Below are 12,512 nucleotides of genomic sequence, written 5' to 3'. Positions count from 1 at the left end.
CTTCCAGTAAAATGAAATTCAAAGGTCACATTACTGGTCTTCTTGAAGTATCAGTGAATTAAAAGCCAGTCGTTTTGACTTCAGGTTATCTATTTATAATCTGCATTGTAGAAAGTCAGCTGATTATTCTGGGCCTATTTCTTGCCTGAAAAATGAAGTTAGACTAGATCAAGTTTTAATGCAGGGTTATATAGGGAGGGTCGGAATACTTAGAGAGGGATTTCTTTTTACTAGTCTTTAACTGAAATTTATCATTTCCTTCATTTGTAGGAAAGAATATACATCAACATTTATGGTATTTTTGTCATCAATAGAACTATATATCTATTTATTTATTATATACTTATTATACACTTACATTTAGTGTAGCAACCTTGAAGTATCATTTGATATCATTATTTCAAAACAGATAGTAGACCTTCAATTAGATCTTTTAATTTAAAGCATTAATAAAGAAGCATATATAATACTATAGCACATCACTAGGTTTACGTAAATATGTTGATAACTGTATTTTGATTAGAATTCGTAGTAATCATATATATTTTATTTTATTTATAAATTTTACATTGAAAAGCTGGCCATAGGTTTCACCAGACTACAAGAGGGACCTACGATTCAAAACCGTTTGGAGCCTTGGTATATGGATGTTTCTCAAAGCCTTTATATGGTACACTCTTGGGCCATAAAGGTCATCTTAGGTGATATTTAATGGATTGAAAATCCAAATTATTTCCTCTTTGTGGGAAAATGATATGTCAGAATAATATGACTTCCTTTTTTATGACATACTAAGGGTCACTAACAAGTATTATTGCCCAAGTTAATTGTAAAGGCTTCTACAACTAAAGATTTATCAACTAGAAGTAATGTAATTTGGATTTGCTGAGGACTCTACTATCTGGCTGTCATGAAATTCCTTAGCAATTGTGTGTCTATCCCTGAAAAGAGCTGGAATTTTAGTTTTCAAGGAAGACCCTTCTTCAGTGCTACAAAACTGTTATCATGAGTTCATCATAGTTTTTAATAGTTGCTAATCACATGTACAGAATTATTATTGGGTATAATATGTGTATCATTTAGGGATTTGTTATTTTTTATAATTGCTGCCTTGTTACCATTTGATTACTTTCTTCGTTTTTCTTTTACTCATTTATTACTGCTGATTTCTTTATCCACTAGAAATAAGATAAATACTTTGGTAGTGGATGGCCTTAGTGTCCTTTATCCATTGTAAAAAGTTCTCTAAAAAATTTTGAGAACCAGTGACTTAGTTGATTACTTTCTCGTAATTCAGTCTGTTCTTTTTACTATGTTCTGTTCTATTCTAGACTGTTTTGTTCTGTTCTAATGTAGTCTTAAGTAACAGAACATTAAATCCAAAGTTTAAGCCAAGACTCTAACATGATAAATGTCAGAAAAAAACCTGATTTTTGAGACAAGAATTTCAAAGAAGATTCATAACTCAGTAATAAGATGCATAAAACCCTTTCCCAATTCAAACAAATGAAAGGGTCAGGTTATTGAGCTTGAAAAAAAAAAGGTTTATGAAGAGGATTTCTTTAAAAACTTATCTGCTATTGGGAAAAGTGTAGAAATGCTTCCTTCTTCACCTCAAATCAAGGGAGGAGAACTTCACCAAGACCCTTGGGGAGATTGAAGTTAAGAAGATATTGGGAATGGAATCTAGTTCCTACCTGAGAGATCTAAAGAGTTAAGTGTTGGCAGGTGAGCCAAAAGAGAGACAGCTGTGTAGGTTTCAGCTTTTCTTCCAGTCATTCATGGAAACAAATGCCTCAAGAGTGTGTCATGTGAACCAAATGTACCCACCCACATTTGGAAGGGTGATGGGACCTCAGCAGACAGAAGCTGGAAATGTACCAACAAATTTCCAGGAGCTGTGGACATTGTAAAGAAGCCAGAGATTCATGGGTCTTACCAACCTGGTAAAAAGCCATGGTCCTTGACAAGAAGTCTGTTAAGAGCCCATGAGTGTGCTTCTTATAAGAAAATAAAGGCAGCTGTAAATGCCTGCCAGGTCTAGTGAGTGCAAAGCCATCCTACAACACTGCTGCTCCTCTTAGCCTTCTTCTCTCCCCTGCTCAGGAGTCCAAAGTAGCCAGTAGAGAGAAAGCAAAGAAGAAATGAGAGAAACATCAACCATACACACCCCACCCCGCTCCACACACATGCACCATTTTTGGGTTCTGTAACAAACCCAAGGTGGGAAAGGAGTCTTATTTTTGTTTGACGATGTGTATTACATGAGACCAGACCTTCTATTGTCTGATTTGAGACTTTGGCAACTTAATGTGATCACAGGATGTTTTTAGTTCTCTAAGAATGATCAGGAAAGTAATGAGACTACCTGACATTTTGATCTTGGCTGAGAAGATAAGTCCCCACCCTGCATACTTTCAAGACAAAATTGCTTTGTAATAGCACCTGATAAATTCTGTATGTCCACTAGTTGCATAACCTCAACAAAAATCTGCTGCAACTGAGTTGATACAATCCTACAATACATGTTAAAGGAATTATAACAAAGTTAATTGGCGCAAAGTTTAATTGTTAGAATATCTACTCAAACTTCAGACAGAAAGAACTTTCCATTATATATGACTATTTCCTGAACTATCAAGATATTTCAAGTAACTGACTCAAAAATTAATTTCTGTTTATTTTGTTTACTTTGTTACTTATGTAATAAGACTCTTTTATCTAAACATTTTGCTTTATACTTCTATTTTCATAGATTCTCTACAACCTCTCCAGATATGTTGAAAGATTTTTCCATGCTAATATTTTATTTTTCTTCAAAGTTTATATGGAAACTGAGTGATTCCAAGATGAGTTTGTCTTGACAGATTGTATCTTAAACACTACTATCCTTTCATACTCATTTTTAAAAATTCATAGCAACTAAGCAATGTGTGGTAAAAGACATTGATCATTAGAAGGTTTAGTTAAAGGAATTTGTTCCCATTAAAAAATATTCAGAAAAAAACATGATTTTTTACATGAGATTTAATAGATGTTTAAACATGTTTCATCTATTTTATTTCCGTATTCTCAGATTAAATCACAGCTTGAGAAAGTTATGTAACCAACAGAAGACAGCTTGTTATACTATGTAGATCCACAGGCTGAAAGGAAAGTGTTTGGTATCTTTGAAAACCTGTGCCACAAAATCCATTGTAAAATTCAGTCTTCAACATTTTACAAAGTTCTTCAGTCTCCTAATCTTACTAGTTTTTTTCCAAAGCTTTATTTTGTTTTGTTTTGGTTTTGTTTCCTTATGTTTTTAGGTGAACCTGATCTTCATAAGAACTCAGAAGACCTAGTAAATGCTGAAGAAAAACATGAGACACATTCATAGGCCTGAAACACCTTAAAGACTTCTGTCATTTTAAACATGAGAGGTAACTTTATTTTATAGACAAGAAACTTAACTTCTAAAATAAATGGTTTGCAGAATACCGTTAGAGATGAAATTATCTTATTTAAATGCCTTCCTAGATATTTTTTTTAAATCTCTATTAATCCTTTGAGACAAAATCTTAACAGGTAAACTTTAAATATTTACCTTTTCAAAGAGTTCTTAATTTGTTAATCAACAAAAATTATATTTACTGAGACTGAAATTTTCATTCTTTAAAAATAATTTTAAAAATGGCCGGGCACGGTGACTCACACTTGTGATCCCAGCACTTTTCGAGGCCAAGGCAGGCGAACCACAAGGTCAGGAGTTTGAGACCAGCCTGGCCAACATAGTGAAATCCTGTCTCTACTAAAAATACAAAAAAATTAGCTGGGTGTGGTGGCAGGCACCTGTAATCCCAGCTACTTGGGAGACTGAGGCAGGAGAATCGCTTGAACCTGGGAGGCAGAGGTTGCAGTGAACTGAGATCAGGCCACTATACTCCAGCCAGGGTGACGGTGCAAGACTCCATCTCAAAATAATAATAATAAATAAGTTCATGGGAATGTTTAATCCTCATTGCTTTTTCCATGTCATGTAGGAAATATAAATGTTTTAGACTGATTTCTTGTTTTATTATATGTAAAAATATGTTTATATCCAGTAATTAAAACAAAGCAAGTACATATTATAAAGCAAATATCATATTCATTAAAATCTGTGAACATGTGCATTTATGGTTCTCTTTTTAAAAATTCAGCTTCTAGGGCTTGTTTTCAGTCTATGAAATTATTAACTCTGGGAGTGATGCCTTGAAAATTTGAATTTTTGATAAGTCAGTCTGTTGATATTTCTGTCCACTAAAATTGAGAACTCATTTGTCTTGAACCGATGGCGGAGATATGGGCAGTTAGATAGGAGGGATGTGTATTTACAATGGAGATGTCTTAATATCTACTAAAAATAAGAAGAAGTAAAGAACAAAATCCAAGTGTTGTAACACATCCTGTTGTTGGGGTGGTGGGTTGGGGCAAGAGAAAATGCTGTGGGTACCATTCCAAACCGTAGAGATTTTGCTATTAGTTCCACAGCTGTTACTTTAGATGTGAAAGTGCTAAAACGTGATTCGCTTTTAAAATAATTTCTTCCTCAATATTCTTGAGTTACAAAGACAGTTAGTTGTAAAACTGTCTTTTATTCATAAGAATAGTTTCATTAATAGCAACAATAAAGTGTCAGGCACTGTGGTGGACATCTTGTATATATTATCTCACTGAATCTTCTCAACAATTCCAGAGTTAGTGAGTGTGATCCCTATTTTGTATATAAAGCTTGGAAAGAAATCAAGTTCAAAGTGACTATTCAGCAAAGAAAACCCCTCTCTATCTTTAACAAATATATTGTTTTATATGCTACATCAGTTCCTCCCCCTACTGTCTATCCAGACTATAAATTTATTACCTCGAGAGCCCGTGATCATTTTAGAAGACTCCTTATGTCCTCATGATACACAGTGAAGCCCCGGAGGTATATTTTAGGGAAAACTAATTCAGCGGAATATTTATAGATGTTTTAAGTCACAAAGGGTTTTGTTGGCAAATGTGTATCTTTATAAAACCAAGTAAAACAAAATTAAGAATTTTTCCTACAGGTCATATTCAAGCCAGTATACATCACATAGCATCAAAACAAAACTTTAGGATCAGCATTTCCTAGACATTTATGATAACGGATCTTAAATATTTATGAAAATTTTCCAAAAATTGTGTGTAGATAACAGGTTACCAATACATTTGTGAAAATAACTGTTCATTGTATGAAAATACCTAAGGCAATTTATATGCATACATATGTATATCTATATATGTGTGTGTGTGTGTATATATAAATGTATATCTGTAAGTGAGAGTCTGGCATTTCATCAGAAAAGGTTTTGATGAGATTCAGTTAGCAGTTAATGAAGTATCTTTTTGCATTTTTCTTTTTCCTTCTTTTTTTTTTTTTTTTTTTTTTTTTGGAGACCGAGTCTCGCTCTGTTGCCCAGGCTGGAGTGCAGTTGCGCGATCTCAGCTCACTGCAACCTCTCTGCCTCCCAGATTCAAGCAATTCTCCTGCCTCAGTCCCGCAAGAAGCTGGGACTACAGGCGCACGCCGCCACTCCTGGCTCATTTTTTTGTGCTTTAGTAGAGATGGGGTTTCACCGTGTTGCCCAGGCTGGTCTCAAACTCCTGAGCTCAGGCAATCTGCCTGCCTCGGCCTCCCAAAGTGCTAGGATTACAGGCGTGAGCCTGAGCCACTGCACCCGGCCCCTTTTTACATTTTTCAACTAAAAAACCCCCAAAGCTAGAACAGTTTGAGGCCTCCTCAAACTAAATATAATATTTAAGACCGAGTAGACGATTTGGCAATTTCTTTTTCTGTCAAGGCCAATTAAATTATTTAGCTTCCTTCTCAGTTTGAGAAAGCACTGCCTTTGGTGCACAGTTTTCCAGGAAATGTGGTCTTCAGTAGCACCTTATAAATTTTGTATGTTCACTAATTATGTAGCCTCAATAGAATTCTGCTGCAACTGAGTTGATACAGTCCTACAATATATGTTAAAGGAATTATCTCAAAGTTAATTGGTGCAAAGTTTAATTGTTGGAATATCTTTACTCAAACTTCAGACAGAAATTCACATAGCTTCAAAAACAAATAGGTCTTTTAAATGAGGGAGATGGGCAAGGTCTAAAAACAACAGGAGTGGTGACAATTGGCAACTGTGACTCAGGCATGGTGTCTGGGAGACAGCAGGCAGTGATCAGTCCTGGAAACAGAGAGGACACAGCACCCCCAATCTGAAGGCTACAGTCAGCTTCTCTCTGGCTCTGACAGATTTTTACTCTGAAAGAGCAAGGGCCCAGTGTTGCCAGCTGTTTCTAGTGGTTAAGAAAGATTCTTTATGTAAACTCTTCCAATTTTTCCTGTTGGCTCAAAGTTTTTTGAAATGCTTTGTGGACAAGAAAAAATATGTCTGAGGGTCAGAATTGGCTTGCAGGGTTTCTGTTGCAAATATAGCACACCTTCTTTGTGACTGATAGCTAATTCTTTGCTGGCTGCCATCACAGAAAGTATAGATGTTATAGCAGCCTGGCCATGTCTCTGAAAGCCATTGCCTGCTTTGCTCTCAATGTGTAGGTGCCACTGTGAGGCACTTTCCCAGAAAATATTGAGCTCTAATTAAATCTGTGCCGTGTTGAGATTTCATAAATCAATGTGCAACACTACACTTAGGACAAGAAAAAAGCCCTTGAAATCTACTTTTCACATTGTTGTAAAATTTTGCCATCATTTCTAAGAGATTTTAGTCCATGAAAGTGTTTTGTTTTGCTTAAATTTTTCTTTTATGTTTTTGTTTATTAAAGGAAATAAAATAGAATGGTTGGATGTATAATCCCAGGCTGCTTTGTTATTTAAAAAGCTAATGGCATATCATTTATCACATGATCTTTCTTGAAAGATATGTCAGGAAATTCTGGCATTTCAAAAGCAAGCCACTGTCAGACCTGTTATGCACTGGGAGGATAGCGTTCCCTATCGTGACCATTGCCTACTCTTTAACATTGTGTGCTATACAATAAGACATCAAAAATTGATGATTTGTGGGCTGTATTTAGTCAGTAGACTTGTCTGGGCTTTCACACTGATTTAAAATATCTTTTGGAATGTCTTTAGGCAGGGCTTATGTTCTTTAGTTGACTATGGTCCCTGTGAGTCTAGTTGTTTTACACTCACACTGGCCCACTTAACTCATTTACACTGCCTGCCAGGCCCATATGCCTATCTGATCTAGAGAACCAGTTTTTTGCTGGAATTGAACACACACATATACAAACACACGCACACACACCCAGAGCAGAAATAGGAAGAGAAATTCCAACTGATATAAAACCACTCTCTATTAGAAAGATAGTAGATAAAGAAAGCAGGCTGGGCACGGTGGCTCATGCCTATAATCCCAGCACTTTGGGAGGCCAAGGCGGGCAGATCACAAGGTCAGGAGATTGGGACCATCCTGGCTAACATGGTGAAATCCTGTCTCTACTGAAAATACAAAAAATTAGCCGGGCGTGGTGTCAGGTGCCTGTAGTCTCAGCTGCTTGGGAGGCTGAGGCAGGAGAGTATCATGAACCAGGGAGGCAGAGCTTGCAGTGAGCTGAGATGGCGCTACTGCACTCCAGCCTGGGCGACAGACCCAGACTCTTTCTCACAAAAAAAAGAAAAAAAAAAAATCCCTTATTTTTGACAAGGTATATAAAGTGCAATGTGAATTGCCACACAGTAATTGATACCTGTGTGTGACTAAGTGATGACCTTCAGTTTCTATGTTTTCTTTTCTTTTTATTTATTTATTTTTAAATTCACAAATAAAAATGGTGTGAACATGTTTTTTTGAAATTGTGGAATGGCTAAATCAAGCTGATTAACATATGATTAACATATGTGATTAACATTACTTCACATGCTCATCTGTTTTTGTGGGGAGAACATTTAAAATCTCTCTTAGCAGCAGTTTTCAAGAATATGATGCATTGGTTTTTAACTACGGTAACCATGTTTTACAGTAGACCTCTTGAACTGATTCCTCCTATCTAACTGAAATTGTGTACTCTTTGACGAGCATGTGCCCAACCACTCCCCACTCTTCCTTCTCTGATCTACATTTTCATTTGGATTTTATTTCAGGACAATGAAAACAGCATGAAAACATCCTGAGTTCTCAACTTTCCACAAAGCTATAGCTCCTCTTTCAACGTAGAATTGGATTGGGCCATTTTAATTGACTCCTATACAAGGAATTAAGAAGAACATAAATTTTGAGCTAGCAACTCTGGTCAAATAAATACACTCAAGTTTTTATCAGAGTTTTTGGCCAGTGCTTGTGCCATTTTTTTCCCTCCACAATTTGGCCTTCTTCAATCAAGCCAGAGGAATTTTTGAAACAAAAGTCAGACAGTTTTTAATTTTTCTTGCTTTTACTCTGTCATAATGACTGTGCAATGCATGTGCAGAAGATGAGATATTTCAAAATTTACTTCCTTGCACTGTCTTACACAGAGTGCTATAAGTATAAATTTTTCAAGGTCTTAAATAAAAGGAAGCAAAAACAACATTATGGAAAAAAATTTTTTTGCTGTGCTGGGGAATAGACTATTTAGATTGTCCTTCTTATTTTAAATGTATGGGAATGGAATGACAGGCGGGATGCTGAGGAGCTGGTTGAAGCATCAGAGCAATGCTACAATCCAACAGTGGAGCATTAGATCCCCAGCTAAGTGGCCTGATGAACACTGCGTTTGTAAACTCTCATACTGGGAAATGGCAGCGAAACCTTCTTCTGAACCCGTGTACAAGCCTGCGTCCAGCCCCATGGTTTCAAAGCACGAATGCATTACCTCCATGGGTGTGGTTACAAGTAAGTCACATGCTATCTACAGTTCATGATAACAAGACCACCAGCCATTGGTGGAGACAGACACTAGAATGGAAAATGAAATTTGCCAGTGGGATGTTTATCCCATCAGGATGTAACAAAATATTTTACCAGCCAAGAGATAAGAGACAAGAATGTGTGTGTGTGTGTGTGTGTGTGTGTGTGTGTGTGTTCAAAAATGTCTATGAAAATGAAAACCCACACTTTTCTGTACAGATAACATTATTTGACGTGACTTTTATATTTTACTACACAGAAACAAACTGCAGCCCTCAGAGGCCCTGCTTCCTTGTCATGTTTTGCCTGAGCATGTGCAAACCCTTTCCTTTGCTCAAAGCTGAAAAACTACCTTTATGTGTTGTTATCTAACAAGAAAAGTCAAGCACAATTAGATGTTGTAACTTTTCACTGTACAAGCATTGCAATGATTGTGAGCTTCAGTGAATTTATCTTTGTGAAAGGTAAAAATTGGCTGGAAAGAATCAAGAGTAGCCATCAGTTAAATCATGTGAAGGAGGATCCATCCATCCTAACGAGTTTTCTGCTGCACCTGCTTCCTTCCTGGGTTCCACTATGTTAAGCAATATTTTAGAAAAGGGTACAATCGGAAGCTTTTAAGCCTAAGTGGTGAGATTTTATAACTCACAACTTAGATCTCTTTTAATGTGTAAGCCATATTCTATATGCATAGTTAGTATGCATCATTGTAATTTAAGATATATTTGGATGTAGGCTGTATAAAATGCTTTTAATTGTTCTGTGAATAGATCCTTGGCTTTAGTGTCACCTGAATCTTGTGCAAAACACAGCTAAATAATTGAATTGTATCATAAACATTACAATGTAATTGATATTTTAAATGTAAGCAGTAAGATTGATCTATAATAATGTGCTGGGAAAAACATTTATAGATATGTACATCATGGTTACTTTTTGTCCTTTCAAATGGACTTTTTATTTCTATTTATGGAGAGACTGTAACTACTGCTTTTAATGTCTTTTTAAAGCAAACTATTTACCAGCTAGAAAATATTGTGCATTTAAAATAGAATCTATCTGGGGAGTGTAATTACTGTTGTTCCTATTTGAGCCAGTTGTCTGTCAGTAAAGCTATAGAATCTCTCGAAGAAGTAAATAGAAATACTATTTCTTAAATGTCATAGGAGGCATATCCACTTTGTTTCTATCAATATTTAAGATCTATAAGACCTTATTACTAAAAAGTAGAGGAATATAAAGAATTCATCAATTTCTGTATATGGGCTTTAACCTAATTTCCCAGGTTATGCGACTTACAAAGCACTGTGACCAAACTTCCAGAGAGAGTGCAAAAAAAAAAAAAAAAAAAAAAAAGTTTTACTCCTTCAGAAGATTTGTCATGCTTCTGCTGTACTTATTTTCCTAATCTCTCTCTTTCTATCTGCTACACTCCCTCCTTCTCTTTTTTTTTCTTTTAAGCTTTTATATTTCTTCCTTTGTTTTCCTCTCTGTAAGACAGCTACTACTTAGCACTAATTAGTAGAAGGTCAGAGTGGAGGTTATCTGTGCCTGTCCTTTCTGCAAACATTACTGTTGAGCCCATCTGAAGAGAGGGATTGATAGGTTAGGCTGCTGCGCCTTGAATGTACTGCTTTGCATTTTTAACCTCAGCTTCCCAACACATATATCTTGGAGTTTATATGCCTTTTCATTTAACCGAAACCTCTTTTATTTAATTTTTAACATGACAACCTACAATTCTTGTGTTTTTATTATGCTGTATTTTTCTGTATTTCTTATTACATGTGATTGCTAAATAAATCATGTTTGACGGAAAACTTTGTGAAACATTTGGCGTTTTATGTAATTCAATTTAGTGGGGCATTGAAAAGTTGGAGAAATTGGGGGAAACTCAAAGGAGACCAACTTAAAAATTGATAGGAGTTTTGTAAGAAAGTGCTTTTTGCTCCTTTAAAGAAATACTGATTGAATTGCTTATTATTATACCTATTATTCATAAGCTCCTGGCTGGAAGCATGGTGCACATATGAATATGGAAACCTTTCCTCTAGAAATTTCAAGTCGTATAAAGGAGATAATCTACACAGACTATAATTTATACATAATAACTAAAATGCCGCATAAAAATGTAACGAGTTGCAAATAAAATGCACCTATGTATATTTGAGGAGGTAAAAAACTGCTTCTGTCTTCAGAGCTTTCAAGACTAAGTGGTGCATCAGTTGGCATTTAACGAATAAAAACAAAAGTTTATAAACATTGCCTATTTTCCATGTGTGCCCTCCATGCAAATGCTTAACAATATTATCTCAAATCCTCACAATAATACAGTAAAGTGGTGTTGGTATGAACAAAGGAAACCAAGTCTCAGAGAAAAAGCTTTGTCCAAGGCCATACAGGTCTCCATTGGCAGACTCCACACTGGATTTGCTTCTATGTTTCTCCAGCACCTTGTTTTCTTTCTACAACATCCACATGGGGCTGGGCAGAAGCACAGCAGAAGGAAAAGCTCTGTGAAGAAGAGCAACGTGAATACGGCAACACCAGAGAAGAATAAAGAAGCAAAGAGTGTTGAGTCAAGGTGAAGACCCAGTGAGTCTCAATTAATTGAAATAAGAGTAACTGGCATGATATGTGTGAAACCTTAGGCTGTGTCTCTATGAAGCCAATGAATTCCAGAACAAGATGTAAAAACTTAACTGGTCATCAAATATGTGACACTTAGCTGAATTTTTTACTTTAAGTATGATTACATGATACATTTCCACCTAATATCAAAAGTTTTCAAAGGCTATATTTTAAATATAAAAGTCTGTATTTATATTTAGAAATATAATTTAGATATAAAACACATATTTCCTTTGGAAGCTACAATATATTAAGCCTTCTGTCCTCTGTTTACATGTTTTTCTAAATACAGCAAAGCTTATCTGCCATTTAGTACAAGTCCTAGACAATAAAGACAATGTATATTTTAGAGTCAAAAAAGCAAACACCTAATAATGTCCTGCATTATTACATTATTCTTTTAACTTCTTTGGAGGTAATTGTAAATATTTAAGATACATTTTCTATATATGAGCCAACATTATGTTTAAAGCTCTAGTTGGGGCTTTCTATCCCTTAATGACATTAATTAATTTCTACGTAATTTGCTTAATATGTGCAAAGGTTGGAGAGTTTCCTTTGCATCGCAGTTGATATATTTTATCTCTGACAATTAAAGAGTATAATTATGTAGTTTTCATTTATTGTAGTGATACTAGTGCATTATATTATTTTCTTACATTATCTCTTTTACTTCCTACAACTACTCTGTAAGACATTAGTATTCCTTATTATAGGTAAGGAAATGTGGCAGAGGAAGGTAAAATAATTTGTGTAAGGTCAAGCAGCTAGTAAGTAGAGAAACCCAGATTTGAAGTCTAAGGGAGTCTGACTCAAAACCGCTAGGCTAGGTTGCCTCTGGCCACTGAAGTAGGATCTGTCATGTTTTTTCTACTTATGATATTCATTACCTTCCTTTTTTACTCTTTGTTCCGTTTTGCAGGCTCTTGTCCCTGAAAACTACCACTTTGAGAAGGCAGAATTTTCAGTGACCAACAGCAGGATTGTGTG

The 12,512-nt window shown here is 35.6% G+C and overlaps 1 protein-coding gene across 3 annotated transcripts in view; it reads left to right on the top strand.

Moving 5' to 3' along the window:
- Positions 1-10,711, top strand: part of PDE1A (phosphodiesterase 1A) — a 401,882-nt gene extending 391,171 nt beyond the window's left edge. For 2 of the 3 annotated variants that reach the window (XM_028830525.2, XM_028830528.2), the window contains 2 exons: positions 3,309-3,422; positions 8,147-10,711. In XM_028830525.2, coding sequence (XP_028686358.1) covers positions 3,309-3,379 — 71 coding nt within the window. In that variant the 3' untranslated portion in view covers positions 3,380-3,422; positions 8,147-10,711. 3 annotated transcript variants of the gene reach the window in all.
- Positions 10,712-12,512: the final 1,801 nt, after the last annotated feature.

The sequence above is a fragment of the Macaca mulatta genome, chromosome 12 (genome assembly GCF_049350105.2).
Source record: "Macaca mulatta isolate MMU2019108-1 chromosome 12, T2T-MMU8v2.0, whole genome shotgun sequence".
In the NCBI taxonomy this organism is placed as follows: domain Eukaryota; kingdom Metazoa; phylum Chordata; class Mammalia; order Primates; family Cercopithecidae; genus Macaca; species Macaca mulatta.
This window is presented reverse-complemented; position numbering and strand designations above follow the sequence as displayed.